The sequence below is a fragment of the Musa acuminata genome, chromosome BXJ2-5 (assembly GCF_036884655.1).
Source record: "Musa acuminata AAA Group cultivar baxijiao chromosome BXJ2-5, Cavendish_Baxijiao_AAA, whole genome shotgun sequence".
NCBI classification, from domain to species: Eukaryota; Viridiplantae; Streptophyta; class Magnoliopsida; order Zingiberales; family Musaceae; genus Musa; species Musa acuminata.
Window position 1 is genome coordinate 29,085,074 of NC_088342.1, and position 16,384 is coordinate 29,101,457.

A 16,384-nucleotide genomic window follows, 5' to 3' on the forward strand; every position below is an offset into this window, starting at 1 on the left:
AATTTATCAAGCTCAAAAATATTATTAAAATTATTTTTCTTAACTTAAAGAGATTCTTTGAAAATAATATGGATAGTTTTTTAATAACTAAAGATATTTTATTGAAAACTTGATAAGCTTTAGAGATAGAAGGATATCTAAGAAAAATATCTTCATTGAACTTTATATCAAAATTTTCTAAGGTATCCTTGTCATTTAAAATAAAATATTTATAATTAAAAATTTTAAATATAAATTATTAGGTCTTTTATCATTTCATAATTCAGAAATAATTTCGATAGATGAGGAGGACCTTATTCATGGCCTAGTATAGTGTTAACAACTTTAGCCCAAAAATATTTGAGTAAGTTATGTTTATTAAGTTCCTATTCTTTCTCTCAATAATTTTTTTTATGAATTTCTTAAAGTAAAATTTTGGTCATATCATTTAAATCAATAAATTTTTAAAAATTATAATTTTTAAATTCATCATTATGATTACTATGAATAGAATAAATCATTTTTTTTTATTTTAAACTTATTTATAATACTTGATAAAATATTTAAAATAATTATTTTTATATTACAAAAAATATGTATGAGTATATCTACCATAGTCATCAAAAATCATAAAAACATATTGACCATCTCTGAAAATTATGATATCAATGGGTCCAAATAAATCCATGTAAATTAGTTATAGGGGTCTAAAGGTACATACTTAGTTTTTGTATTTGAAGCTACTCTTATATATTTTCTTAATTGACATCCATTACATATTTTATTTTCAACAAATTTGATTTTAGGTAGTCCTCTTACAAGTATTTTAGTTCCAATTTAAGAAATCAATTTTACATCATATGTTCTAGTCTTCTATGTCAAAGCCATATATTAATATTCAAAACCAAAAAATAAATTACATCACAAAAGTCAAAAAGATCAAAGTATACTTAAAGCTATCAAATATTTATTCTTAGATAATGCTATAGCTATCAACACACAAATGAGTATCTCTACCAAATTAGATATATAAAATGAAGGAAATTGATTTGATCAAAAGACATATAGAGGCATGATAAATAATTTACTATACTTTACTGCAACTAGATCTAATATAATATTTAGTGTTAGATTTTGTGCATGAGTTTAGTTTAATCCCAAACAATCTCTCTATAAAGTAGAAAAAAAAAATTAGATACTTAAAAGGAAGCAGTATTTACACAAATATTTTTTTAAAGAAGAATAAGTTTAAATACCTTTTAATTTATCCTTAATAATTAGCTCCTCATGATGTGAATTTATAGACTTTTATTCTTTGGGTAAGGTTTCCTATGAAGTAGATGTGTCCAAGTCGCTTTGCGAAGTAACAATAATCATATAATTTTAATTTATCTAGTTTAAAATTATTTTTTGTAACTTAAAGATATTCTTCGAAAATAATATATATAATTTTTTAATAACTAAATATCTTTTATCAAAAACTCGATAAGCTTTAGAGATAGAAGAATATCCAAGAAAAAAATTTTCATCAGACTTTATATCAAGTTTTTTTAAGAAATCATTAAAATTTTTAAAATATAAAATGTTAAGTATTTTATTATTCCACAATTCATAAAGAGTTTAAGATTGATAAAGAGAATCTTATTCATGGCATAGCATTATGTTAGCGACTTTGACTTAAAAATGTTTGAATAAGTTATATTTATTAAGCATGATCCTTGTCATCTCTTTTACACTCATATTCTTTCTCTCAATAACTCTTTTTTTTTTATGAATTTCTTAAAGTGAAATAATTATAGCCATACCATTTAAATCAATAAATTTTTAAAATTATAATTTTTAAATTCACCATTATAATCACTATGAATAGAAGAAATCATAAAACTTTTTTTATTTAAGACTTATTTATAAAATATTTAAAATAATTATTTTTGTATACAAAGAAATATGTCTAAGTATATCTACCATAGTCATCAATAATCATAAAAATATATTGACTATCTCCTAGATTTATGATATTAATGGGTTCAAATAAATTCATATAAATTAGTTATAAGAGTCTAGAGGTACTTGATTTTTAGGTTTGAAGCTACTCTTTATATATTTTCCTGATTGACATATTTCATAAATTTTAGTTTTAACAAATTTAATTTTAGGCATTCTTCTTATAGGTTTTTTAGTTCCAATTTAATAAATCAATTTTGTACTACATGTCCTAGTTTTGTATGTCAAAGTCATACATCAATATTTAAAATCAAAAAATAAATTACATCACAAAAGTCATAAAGATTAAAGTATACTTAAAGCTATCAAATATTTATTCTTATTTAGTATATGATACTATTGGGTCCAACCAATAGGTGGGATTGGACCGATCGATTTGGGCATTTAGCCCAAATCTGATGTATTTAAAAAAAAAGAAAAAAAATAGGGAAGTGGAGCCATGCATGGGTGAAAGAATCGTGCGAACGGTGGAAACTACGGTGACGCAGAAAAAGAATAGAGAGAGGAGGGGAGAGAAAGTAAAGGTTTTGAGGTTTTTACTAGATGATCAAACGGTTAAACTTTATCAGTTTTGGCTTAAATTTTATATAAAAAATTTTTACAACAAGCTCTATAATCTTAATGGTACCGATCTATAATTTATTATCTCTAAAATACTTTTCTACTATACCCACTTGGTGAGACCTAAAATTTTTCTTTCGTAAAATTCATCTATGGTAATGATAATATGTTATTATTGAGCCAAGATTTATGTTCTTGATATTATTATGATCCTCTAGTTCTTATGGAGAAGACTTATTATAAACATATTATCATTATTGGTGAAAGTAGAAGTTTGAAGTAGACTATGGTCCCATGGTTTTTCCCGCATTGGGTTTTCCATGTAAAAAATTTAGTGTCTCACTTTGTGATTGATTCATTGTTCTAATATTTATGCTACTTTAGTTAATATTTACTTTTGGTAACAAGTTGATGTTTTGATGAGTAACATATTTTGATACACAAAAAGAGAAAAGAATTATTCCACTATAATAGTTTTTTTCAATAAGTGGTATCAGAGCACCAGGTTGTTTGGTGCTAATTTTTTTTTTATGTAATTGAAATGAAAGAGTCAGATGGTATGACTAAATTGAACTTATCAAATTATTCCACTTGAAGGTGTATGATAAAAAGTTTATACTATTGCAAATATTTATATATATCCATCGAGACAAACCTTCTACTATGAAAGATGGAGAATGAGAGGTTCAATATAGAAAAGCTATTGCCTATATTAGAAGATGGATAGATGTAAATTTACATAAGCATATTTCGTGAAACTAGAGCCGATGTTGTTTGACAAAGATTAGAAAATCTCTTTATGAAAAAAACAGTGGAAAATAGAATTTCTCTCCTCAAAAGGTTTATCAATTTTAAGTATAAAGATGGTGGTAATATTATTGAGCCCATAAGCCTATATTAGAGTCATGCAAATAAGCCGGTTGCTATGAAAATGAATATAAATGATGAGATGCAAGGATTATTATTTCTCAGCTCTTTACTAGGAAGTTGAGAAACGTATGTGGTGAAAATTTGTAACTCCATGCCAGAGGAGACTCTAGTTATAGATATGGTTAAGACAGTTTACTAAATGAAGATATCAGAAGAAAATAACAGGAAGAATCTTCTTCTGGTACACTTGTTATTGAAAAACAAGAAAGACATGAAAGAAGTCATAGTAGAAATCCACATTGTTATAGAAGAAGATCCAAGTCTAGAAGAGATATCAATGTTTCTATTATAACATACTAAGTCATACAAACAAAAAGTATAGGTTTTGGAAGCGTAAACAAAATTAAAGGAAGAAAAATGATAAAGAGACTAATACAGTTGCCATTGAATGTGATATCGTTATTGTTTGTAATGATGGATGTGTCAGTCTTGCAGCTTAGGATAGTAACTATCTGAGTAATTAACTCTAGTGCTTCATTTCATATTACTTTTTATAGTGATTTCTTTATATCTTACATTACTGGTGAGTTTGACAATGTCAAAATGGGAAATAATGGTATATCTAAGATTGTGGGCATTAAAGATATTTGCTTGAAGACCAGTATTGGGAGCAAATTGATACTCAAAGATGTTAGACATATTTCAGATATTCGTCTTAACTTAATATCTACTAGCAAACCTGATGATGAGAGATTTACATACTATTTTGATGAAAGCAAATGGAAGCTCACTAAAGGTTCTCTAATTATGGCGAGAGGAAAGAAGCTAAACTCTTTCTATGTCATGGAAGTGAAGCTACAAAAAAAAAGAGATTAATATAATGCAAAAATATGAAGGCATAGATCTTTGGTATAAGAGTTTTGGTCATATCAGCAAGAATGGACTTCAAACTCTTGCTAGAAAGTAGTTTTTACTAGAGTTGCAAGGTAAATCTCTTAAATCTTGTGATCATTACTTAGTTGGAAAAATACATAGAGTTGTCTTTCATACTTATCGATAATCTAGAAGATCAAATGTTATTGATTTAATTCACACTGATGTCTATACTATGCAAACTAGAACTCTTGGAAGTGCTCTTTATTTTGTTACTTTCATTTATGATCATTCTAGAAAAGTTTCAGTTTTTGCTTTGAAATCTAAAAATCAAGTACTCGATATTTTCAGAGAATTTTATATCAGCATTGAAAGAGAAACTAGTAGAAAACTAAAGTGTGTTCGAGCAGATAATAGTGACAAGTACAAGGGACTTTTTTAAGAATTATTGTAGGTTTCATGGTATCAAGCTTAAGAAAATAGTTCGTAAAACCCCTCAACAAAATGGTGTGGTAGAAATAATGAATAAAACTATTAAAGAAAGAATTACGTGTATGCTTTCCCATGCTAAATTACCTAAGTCATTTTAAGGGAAGGCTACGAGAACTACAATTAACTTGATAAATCTTTTTCCATCAGTTCCTCTGAAAGGTTATGTTCCACAAAAAATATGAAAAGGAAAAGATATATCTTATAATTACTTGAGAGTCTTTAAGTGTAAAGTATTTATTTATATTCCCAAATATGAGAGGCCAACTTTGATAATAAGGCAAAATTATATATTTTCTTAGGGTATGATTATGAAGAGTTTGGGTACAGATTATGGGATCCAATGAATAAGAAGATTATTAGAAGCAAAGATGTTATATTTCTTAAAGACCAATTATTTGATGATGGTGATAATATTGAGAAACCAAACATCTTTGTTTATATTTCATGGAGTTTGGGTCTAGTTCCTCCACCTATAATTCATGATGATCATGGGAGAGGTGAACAAAAATATTATGATGAGAATATTAGTGATGATGCTCCTACAATTGATAATGTTGAACTAACTGAACAATTTGAATAAGCACCTCCACCATCAGTTGAGATTCCATTGAGAATATCCACAAGAGAGCGACAATAATTTATAAGACATCTTTGACATGAGTATATTATGGTTACTAATAGGGGAAAGTCAGAAACTTACCAAGAACTACATGAGCATAAGAATAAGTGGGTTAAAGTAATGCAAGAAAAATAAGATCCTTGCTTGAGAACCACACATATGACTTGGTAAAGTTGCCTAAAGAGAAGAAAGCTCTCAAGAATAAGTGAGTTTATAAATTGAAGACTGAAAATAATAGCTCACAACAAAGATACAAGGCATGACTATTTGTGAAAGGATTCAGTCAGAAGAAGGATATTGACTTTAAAGAAATATTTTCAAAGTATCACCTGTAGTTCATGATGATCATGAGAGAGATGAACAAGAAGATTATGGTGGGAATGTAAGTGATGATACTCCTACAATTGATGATGCTGAATTAACTGAACAAGCACCTCCACCACCAGTTGAGACTCCATTGAGAAGATCCACTAGAAGGCGACAACCATCTACCAGATATCCACTACATGAGTATGTTATGCTTACTGGTAGGGGAGAGCTAGAGACTTACCAAGAAGCTATTCTACATGAGCATAAGAATGAGTGGGTTAAATCTATGCAAGAAGAAATGAGATCCTTTTTTGAAAACCACACATATAACTTAGTAAAGTTGCCTAAAGAAAAGAAAGCTCTAAAGAATAAGTGGGTTTTCAAATTGAATACTGAAAATAATAACTCACAATAAAGATACAAGGCACGACTAGTTGTGAAAGGATTCAATCGGAAGAAGGGTATTGATTTTAAAGAAATATTTTCTCTTGTGGTGAAAATGTCCTCTATCCGAGTTATTCTTCGTTTGGCTACCCGCTTGAATTTAGAAGTTGAGCAACTTGATGTGAAAACAATAATTTTTCATGGTGACTTAGAATAAAAAATTTGCATTGAGCAATAAGAAGGTTTCAAAGTCAAGGGAAAAGAATATCTAGTGTGTAAGCTTAGGAAAAGCTTATATGGACTAAAACAGGCACGTAGACAGTGGTACAAGAAGTTTGATTCGTTTATGATGAGCCAAGCGTATGATAGAATCACATCTGATCATTGTGTGTTTATGAAGAAATTTTCAGATGATGATTTCATTATTCTTCTGCTACATGTTGATGATATACTGATTGTTAGCTATGATGCTAATAAAATTGAGAAACTTAAAAGAGAGCTAAATAAGTCTTTTGCCATGAAAGACTTAGGATCAACAAAACAAATACTTAGTATGAAGATTCTTCATGATAGGAAGAATGATAAGATTTGGCTATCTCAAGACACTTATATTGAAAAGGTTCTTGAAAGATTCAACATGAGTAATGCTAAAGTAATTTGTTATCTACTTGCATGTCATTTCAAGCTTAATTCGAAACAATATCCTACCAGTGAGAAAGAAAAAGAAGAAATGTCCAAAGTGTCTTACTCATCTACGATAGATAGTTTGATGTATGCTATGATTTGTACTATGCTAGATATATCTTATGCAATTAGAGTTATTAGTTGAATTTAGGTTGTGTTTATATTTTGGAAGCGGTGAACATGTGTTAAAGGGGTACACAAATGAAGACATGACAGGTGATACTGATTCTAAGAAGTCCACTTCAGGGTTCTTGATGACGTTTGTACAGAGAGCAATCTCTTGGCAGTCTAAGTTACAGAATTGTGTTGCTCTATCAACCATAGAAGCATAATACATAACAATTACTAAAGCCTACAAGGAAACTTTATAGATGAAAAAGTTTCTATAGGAATTGAGCTTGAAACAAGAAGGATATACTATTTATTGTGACAGTCAGAGTGTCGTTCACCTCTCTAAGAATTCAACATACCGTTCTAGATCCAAACATATTAATATAAGATATTATTGGATTCATGATGTGTTTGAGATGAAAGAATTACACTTAGAAAATGTGTATACCAATGAAAATGGATCAGACATGTTGACAAAGTCTGCCTAAAGATAAGCTTGAAGCATATAGGTGAAGGGAGGGCTTAGTACAACCTACCATATGAGTTGGAGGGGAAGAATTATTGGGTTCAATCGATAGGTGGGCTTGGACAGATTAATTTGGGCATTAAGCCCAAATCTGATGTATTAAAAAAAAGGAAAAGAAAGAAATAGGGAAGTGGAGACATGCATGGGTGAAAGAAGCATACGCAGAAAAAGAACAGAGGGAGAAGAGGGGAGAGAAAGTGAAGGTTTTAAGGATTTTGCTAGATGATCAATTGACTAAACTTCGTCAATTTTGACTCAAATTTTATATAAAGAAGCAACAAGCTCTACAATCTTAACGATACTAATATGTAGTTTATCCTCTCTAAAATGCTTTTTTTGCTATAACTACTTGATGAGACCTAAAATTTTTCTTTCATGAAATTCATTTACGGTGATGATGATATATTATTGTTGAGCTAAGATTTATATTCTTGATATTATTGTGATCCTCTAGTTCTTCGGGAGAAGACTTATTATAAACCTGTTATCATTATTAATGATAGTACAAGTTTGAAGTGGACTACGGTCCTGTGGTTTTTCCCGCATTAGGTTTTTTACGTAAAAAATTTGTATCTCACTTTGTGATTAATTCATTGTTGTACTTTTTATGCTGCTTTGGTTAATATTTGCTTTTGGTAACAAGTTGGTATTTTGATGAGGAATCCATTTTGATACATAAAGAGGGAAAAGAATTATTTCACTATAATAGTTTTTCCCAACAGATACAAACATGATATTCAAATTTAATTTTATATCCCTTATCACAAAGTTGACTATTACTTATTAAGTTATGTTTCAAACCAAAAGGTTTGATTTATCCTTCATCTCGACTAGTGATTTTTTTTTTAAGTTCGTAGGATATTCAATTATATACCTTGAGTATCTTTTGCTTCTAGCTTTAGTTTAAAAACATACCTTATTGTCAAAAGTCATTAAGGTATAATTTGTTATTTCTTCTTCGTTTATTTATTCTTCCACTTCCTAATCACTTGTTTCATCTTATGTTTTTTTTAAATACTTTCTTTTAATTCTTTTGGGATGATAACTTATTCTTAACAGTGAGCATTCTTTTTTTTGAAGTATCATCACTTTTTATATTCATAGTATATGGCTGCATCTTTAATTAATTTACTTTTGATCTTTGCTTCTCTCTTGTTAGATTTATCTTATTTTTCATTATAAATTTTTTGAATCTTTTCATAAGGAGTGTCATGTTTTTCATCATAAACACTTAGTCTTCGCTCGAACAATCTTCTTTAAATTTGAGAGGAAATATATTTTTTGAAAGATTTTTCTTTTCTTCGTTATTAGATTTGCAAGCATGATTCCTCCTTGCTCACAAGCTAAGAATCAATGAGAAAGGGCGTTTAGATTTCTATAGCCATTTCTCATAATCGATTCTTTAAGAAGTTTGAAGTGTACGTAAATCAGGATCTTGTGAGTGCAAACAGGAGATCAAATGTAGAAAACCAAAGGTTTTTAAGCGACACTTTGCTGCATTCTCTTCTCGAGACCAATTAAGAACTATCACTTGAAGAGCTGCTCAACTCAGTTGCCTTGTAGTCTTTCATTATAAGAAATAGAATAAATTTTCATGTTATGCCACATCAATTCTTGAGCTTTGATCGCTATCTACCCTTTACGGAGGTTTATATTTTGGGTTTGGTTATGTCAGATCAATATGTGTTTGCGTCAATTGGATTTATTGATATACTGTAATTTTATTTTATTCTGAAAGCAATAAAGAAAATTGGCAAGAAAATTTTTGTGTTATTATTCTTTTGTCTTCGTGAAGCTAAAATATAATTAATTAAAAAAAAAAATTTGTTTCTTAATTCAAAATTTTGTGCCTCACTTTATCCGATGTCTCTCGCATACGTTTATGACAGTCCATAATATGGACTATAGTTTTGGATATTATAGTAGTAGTAGTAGTACCAAAGAGAAGGTAGGAGGAAGATAAACTAGCGATTCACGTCTGGGTTCAAATAGTCGGTTCCCAAACATAAACTTACTTCGTCCCAAAGCATATGAATCACAACATTAGCATGTGAAAGGAAGCCGATTTGATTTCGAGATGACGTGGTAACAGAGTAGTAGAATCCACAAGTGCATCACTCCCATCTCATCGACACGTGACCAGTTAATGGATGGATGGAGCCATTCATTAATCCGATGATCCCTTTTTAACTTTTCATTAAATTTGAGACTTAAGGTTGAAATAAAATATCCACAAACAAAAAAGAATTGGCCAATTGAATGACCCACGAAGTGTACGCCCTCAGCAAAAATCCATGTAACTCTTTGGTTCATCCATCCCATCAACTTTCGTATTGGAAAGAATTATCATATCATATCATAATGAAAAGTATATCTATCTTTTAATGTTCTATATTTAAAAAATCTTCCCTAATAGCTGCTGCATCCTTAGGTCTTGGCACTGCTGACTACTATTGTCTGGTTAACAACTATCATCAATAATTTCACTGTTTTTGATCAATTAATCATGAAAACTAACTATCAAATTACATAAAGCCTTACAAAGTTTTTTGCAAATTCTAAAAAAACAAATTGAGAAAAGCAAGCAATAGTATAACCAATAGCAATTGAAGAGGCAGAAATATGATACATTTTAATTATCTTTAAATTATTACAAAATAAAAGCAAACTTCAATCCACTTTTAGTACGATATGATTCAACCCAACATCATGATAAATGAACCAAATTGATCGAGGACCAATATTTGACCATCTAGTCTCGATTTTTATAACTATAGTCAAAGTAAAACAATAATGGCTTTGCTAGAAAGATGGATATAAAGAGAACAACACAGCATAAAGAGATTGAACTGATGATATCAACTAAAAACACATTATTACCATGTCTTGTTTTCAATGTTACCAAGTATATATACAATTCAATTCCATATGACAAATGTACCTGGTTCCATGAATTGCGCCACACACCTGTCAGAAATGTGATATCAATAAAATAGGATAGTAGAAGGCTGCAAATCTCAACCAACGGAAGCACAACATCTTGTTATTGAGCTCTAATCCTTCAGCTTGGTATTAGAAAGCCTTCCGATGAGACAAAAACCTAATCAAATCAACACTTCAGCACCTCAGGAACAACAAAAACCGATTTAGTGTGTAAAAGCTGTGACCATGTTAGCAGTAATCCAGCTTCATTGTTTGAACCAGAAAAGGCTAGAGGCGATTGTGATGACTGAATAATATTTGACACGAATTTTCAATAAAGTCGCATAGAATCTTGATTCTAGAATGGTGCAATACGATAATCTGGCGGAGGATCCATGATTGGAGTTGTGCTGACATTAGATCGACCAAAATACAATAAGAAACCAAATGTATCCAAGGATACAAAGAATACCATGATGATCAGTGTATGTAGTCAATCATTATATCCATGCAACAAATTTGTCTCTACACCAATTATATCCAAGACCATCTATCTTCATATCCTGCTCCCATAACAAGCCTGCAGTGTGTGTGAAACAAAACAAGTTAAGGTGGAAGACATGAAGCAACCGATTATTATATATTAGATCTATGACCATCTACCTAAAACAAAACAGGGTGGTAAAGACCAAGACATTGGCTATAAAGGAGAACAAACTTCATAAAACACTAAATAAATTATTCCTATAAATAATTCACACAAGGAACAGCGAAGGTATACAAGTTCTGCAGACAAAGACAAGTATGGGCACACCTTCAGTCATACTCGAAATACATATCCATGAACAGAACTGCATTTTCCATCAAGATGATGACCAGATCAGGTCAATGAGGTTCGCTGCCACCACCAGAGGCTCAAGGCAATTATGAACCATATCATGCATCAACAAACTTCCTCATCAATATAATCAACATCATTCACAGCCGCATCCAACTCTTTTCTTCTGGCTTGAATCTGATTAACACATTCAGCAAGTAAAACACTAAATTTAGGGGCAGGCCTGCTGGAAGAGGCTAAATTCAGTCCAGCTCTTTTCAAGGCTTGCAAAATGCTTCTTTGCGCCTTCTGAGAGTGGACATGGCAGAGAGAAGGTACAGTTGCTCTCAAAACTGGCTTCCCACATGTAACTGGACCACTTTGCCCACAGCTGTAATTTAAGGGGTAACCAAAACATGAGAAACCATCAAGTGGTCGTCCATTCAATCAACAGCCTTGCATTTAAATGTGCAATTAAAAGGAGCAATTGCTCGATGCAACTATAAATTAAGCATATTTTAAGGCATATTTCTGTCAAATTATTATGCAGTAGAAATGACAAATTCTACTAGCCAGAATGCTACTTTGTTGTACAAAAAATAGATCAAACAGTTGATTGATTCTTCTAAAAGCATGCAGAAGAAAGAAAAAGTAGCCACATTGGTGGATGTGTCTCCACATGTTTCTGTGAGCAGCAAAAACAGTGGACTTTAAATACAAGATGAAATGATTAATGCTAGAAATAGACCGTCCAATCTGCTCTAAATATATATATTCATAGTAACATAAACTGATCAAGGGCATTTAGCAACTGCAGGTCTGTGACCAGCCAACCATTTCAGCAGCAATAGCTACAAAGAATGCTAACATAAGCTAAGTGTATATGTTTTTGCAACTATCACATACGTTGGTGAAAGAGAACCATACCGACACTTGTACTATCTGGAATCTTGGGTGGAGACAGCTACAGCAAAGATTTAAAAAGCAAAGGTCTGAGAAACAGGACTTGAGAAATTCAGGAAAAGAGCTTTTAGACCACTGATGAATGAGAATGCTAATGATGATTGAATGGATCATGTTTGGGTAACCTAGCTAGCCTGCGTGAACATCTTAGTCTGTGCAAGCACGCAGGTCAATGCTTAAACCATTTTAACGATGGGTAAAATGCATAGACTTTCATGCACAAGGATCTGGAGAAGCTTGAATTATTACCAAAGATAGCTTTAGTATTAGTTAGCTAGCGTTGGTTCATAGAACTGTCTCTAAATAGCACAAGCGATGCTTGATTAGTGGCAATTTTTGAACAACATTTTAGGTGAAGGCTGACGGTTAAGCTAAACAAGTGCTAAAGAGCTCCAGATCACATCTTATATGAGATCCAATAAAACAAGAACATGATAATACACTACAAGAGTATGTACTTATCACCTAACCATGCTACCAAGTACTGCCACAAACCATATAAAATGGCACATACAAACACATCATTTTACTCACGAATCATGTGCTCTACGCTAAAAGAACAATCAATCTCGTTCGTGTGAGCTATATCCCCACTACACTTGAGAAACATATATAAAGATCATTCTCAAATATGTGAAGATATCAATTTCAAAGGTTAACAATCAAATGTTATCAAAGACAAGCATCAGTGTTCACCACAATTAAAAAAGCCAACATTCAAGTTAACCACATAAATTGTCCTCATCATACTAACTCTAGGAGACCGTGATGTGTTACTAGTTTGTTAATTTTAAATGTTCAATATATGTTTTCTTTTATAGCATAGGAATTCCTTCCATTATTCATATGAATGCAACTTACAAGTTCCTTTTTTGAAATGAACTCATTGTGCATTAAATTAAGTTCCCTAAAACCCGCATATGATACTCGCTAGAGACGATCAAAAACAAAAAAGGAAAACCCAGCCATTATATATGTGTTTTCTATCAATTCAATTTTTTGGTGTTTCTAATGGACTACATCCACCACAAGAACTAATACACCCTCCACAGAGATCCACATATGTATATATATATATATATATTTGTATATATATATATATGTGTGTATATATATATATATGTGTGTATATATATATATATGTGTGTATATATATATATATATATATATATATATATATATATATATATATATATATATATATATAACAATCTCACATTCAATTCAAACAAAAAGGAGAGCACATAATTAAATCTAACAGATTTCCTAGCCCATACCCATACCTCTTTGTCACATAACTGCACGCCTTGTAAAGCGTCTGCTCCCTGTCCGCCAATATGTGTGGATGGCAAAACCTCGTCATGGGCATCGCCTTAGACTTACACCCTGCAAACGCGCACCGCTTCCTCTCCCCCGCCTTCCCTCCACCACCCTCCCCATCCCGGGCCCCCGCCCTCCCGTTCCCCTTCTTCCCGTCCGCCCCCCGGCCCCTCCCATCAGCACCACCGCCATCGTCCACCTCGAAGGGGCAGGCCCCGTACTCCCAGTAGTAGTTTCGATGCTTCACCCGGACCTCCTCCATCAGGGCCCAGTACTGTCGACGGTAGCACCGAGCGAGCTGCCTCACCCGGCGGGAGCGGCGGCGGAGGACTTCCTCCCGGGAGAGCGCGTCCGATCGGCGGAGGCACTGGTCCTCGCCGGCGCCGTCGACGGTGACGGCGGAGGGGCCAGCTTCCGGCGCCTCCACCGTGCCGACGGCCGGCCAACGGGTCGGGCAAGGGTTAGGCTTTGACTCCTCCCTCCTCTGCACTTTGGCCTCTCTCGCGGAGCCCATCGCTCCTCTTCCCTCTTCTTCCTTCACCTGCTTGAGACTGTGTGAGAGAGTGTGGGAGACACAGAACGAGAGAGACGGGTGTCGGATTTATACAGCGCGTGATGGAGATCGGACGGTCCAAATGTTAGGTTTGGCTGGGGATTTTTCTTTTTTTAATATTTATTTTGTCTCTTCACTTTTTTTTCATTTTTAATGCTTAGAAAAATCTTTTCAAGGGTCCCACTTTTGTCTTCGACTACGTCATCAAGACCCTATTGCGAGTTCGGATACGCGTCTCATGCCTCCACCGACACCACACCCTCCTTCACTGCTCCTTCCCCTGCCTGCCGTGTCGGGGCCCGCAGGAGAGTCCGATTATTGGTACACCGAAAACCGTATTTATGTAGCCATTGGAAAAAAAGAAAAACCTGTGGAATAATTCATCATGTACCAAATATATATATATATATATATATATATTAAGGTGGGGACGAATTCCCTTATAAAGTCTCCGACTTTTTAGAATTTCTCACAACACGTTTTAATTTTGAAATTTTTTTATAAAACATTAATACATGAAAAAATTATTCTATCCCTATTTTTATCGGTTGTTGCCTTTTGTTTTTATTACTCCACCCGTCTCAACCCTGCACATCTCACTCGTAACCCTTACATGAAAAAAATAGAATTATCGTTATCCCTCATAGTCTTGCATATTTTGTTTATTGTCATTACTCATAATCTTAAATCGAAATATAATCGTATCTTTCTGTTTTACACGAGATAGCATCCTCTTCTTTTTCACATGAAAACTGTGGACGAGCTCAACAAGGATAGTGACCGACAATTGGTTCGATAGATAAAATGATCATTTATGAAAAAAAAATAATATTCTACAAGTAATTTTAAAAGTTATGTTAGAAATTCAGAAATATTTTAAAAAATTCATCCAAAAACAATTCAGAAATAGCATCTTAAAACCATCTCATCTCATGTTAAAATCAATTGAGTTAATTGTATGGAAAGAAATGTCACATTAAAATAACCTCAAAGGATATGTTAATCAAAATCATATTTCACTTCAATATGTAAGGTGGGTAATGCAAGTGGCCTCTCAATGTCATGGAAACACCGAGAGAGACCCCTCGGTGACAAAAAGAGTTACTGGGCATATGGTCTCAAAGTTTTCTGTTGGTCCTCTCATAAAACGAAGCATATCAAATCTGCATTCTGTAGAGACATACAGAAGCGAGAATGATTTCCATGTCGATCTCCTCACACTTAATACATTGCATGAACTGAAGGCTTTGGGCCTCTTCCATTAGTACAAGCCTATGACATCCTGGTTTTCTTCCTTCCACTCAGTAGGCAAATCTACCACCAGACACAGAAGACTTCTTTGCATGTTGGGCTGACAGCCCATATTCAACCAGCCCAATATGGGTTTTATCAAGCCATATCTCACCCCTTCTTAACCTAATCCTAATTAACATTAAGGGATGTGGTGGCTGTCAAAAACTCAATCATCTAGCAACGAGAGCAACAACGAGGGCAGCAATATTAGATATCTTCGCAGCAGAAAAGAGGTGAAGAAAAAGGCAGAAAAATAAAAGAAAGAAAGGGAAGAAAACAAGACAACGTAGAGAGACTATTCTTAATCATCTAATAGTGTTCTCATCTCATGTTAGATCAAATCTGTAGTAGACACTTACTGTGATTACTTGGGGAGGTTTTAGATATTGTGGACAATAACGTGATCCTTGTATCCTAGTTATTCTCTTGTGATTGTTGTTAGGGTTTAGAGCAAGAGATTGAGATTTGTATATTCATTATTCTCATAGTGGATTATCTCTAGTTTGCCCCGTGGTTTTTACCCTTCACATTGGAGGGGTTTTCCATGTATATCTTGGTGTTCTATTTGATTGTGATTTCATTTAATTCCACTGTATATCATGGCCTACTAGTATTTGTTCATATACAAAGGTTATTCCGCGTTATATCCCATCAACTGGTATCAACATGGAGGCCAGTAATATTTCTCGCATGATTAGTTTAAATGAAAATAATTGGATGATATGGAAACCAAGAATGGAAGATCTCTTGTATTGCAAAGATTTGTATGGACCTTTGCAGGCGGATAGTGCAAAACCCACAACTATGACAGATGATGAGTGAAAGAGGTTAAATCGAAAAACAATTAGGTTTATTCGACAGTGGCTTGATAATAATGTCTTTCACCATGTTTCTATTGAAATTTCTGTATATTCTCTTTGGAAAAAGTTAGAAAGTCTCTATGAAAGAAAAACAACTAGCAACAAAGCTTTTTTGATCAGAAAACTTGTGAACCTAAAATACAGAGAGGGTGCTTCTATTGCTGAGCATTTGAATGAAATGCAAAGTATTACTAACCAATTATCCTCTATAAAAATGTCTCTTGATGATGAGTTGCAGGCATTG

General features: G+C 32.8%; 1 protein-coding gene across 5 annotated transcripts; it reads right to left on the minus strand.

Annotated features, from left to right (window-relative positions):
* Positions 1-10,262: 10,262 nt before the first annotated feature.
* Positions 10,263-13,997, minus strand: LOC135612605 (uncharacterized). Of its 5 annotated transcripts, XR_010487014.1 has the most exons (4): positions 13,398-13,997; positions 11,149-11,542; positions 10,807-10,914; positions 10,263-10,512 (listed from the first exon to the last, which is right to left on the minus strand). XR_010487014.1 is itself a non-coding variant. In XM_065109085.1 (2 exons), exons 1-2 carry the CDS (start codon positions 13,946-13,948, stop codon positions 10,869-10,871), a joined length of 597 nt encoding a protein of 198 aa, XP_064965157.1. In that variant the 5' UTR covers positions 13,949-13,997; the 3' UTR covers positions 10,263-10,868. The 5 variants fall into 5 exon arrangements, 2 of the variants coding, with proteins under 2 accessions (XP_064965157.1, XP_064965156.1); XR_010487015.1 differs by lacking the exon at positions 11,149-11,542; XR_010487013.1 differs by having other exon boundaries at positions 10,263-10,914.
* Between the last annotated feature and the right edge of the window lie 2,387 nt (positions 13,998-16,384).

Excerpts from the sequence above, each read along its gene's own strand:
- LOC135612605 (XM_065109084.1), bottom strand. The coding sequence starts at position 13,948 with ATGGGCTCCGCGAGAGAGGCCAAAGTGCAGAGGAGGGAGGAGTCAAAG. Across the intron at positions 11,543-13,397 it reads TGCAGTTATGTGACAAAGAG|CTGTGGGCAAAGTGGTCCAG; the intron begins GTATGGGTATGG and ends CTTAAATTACAG.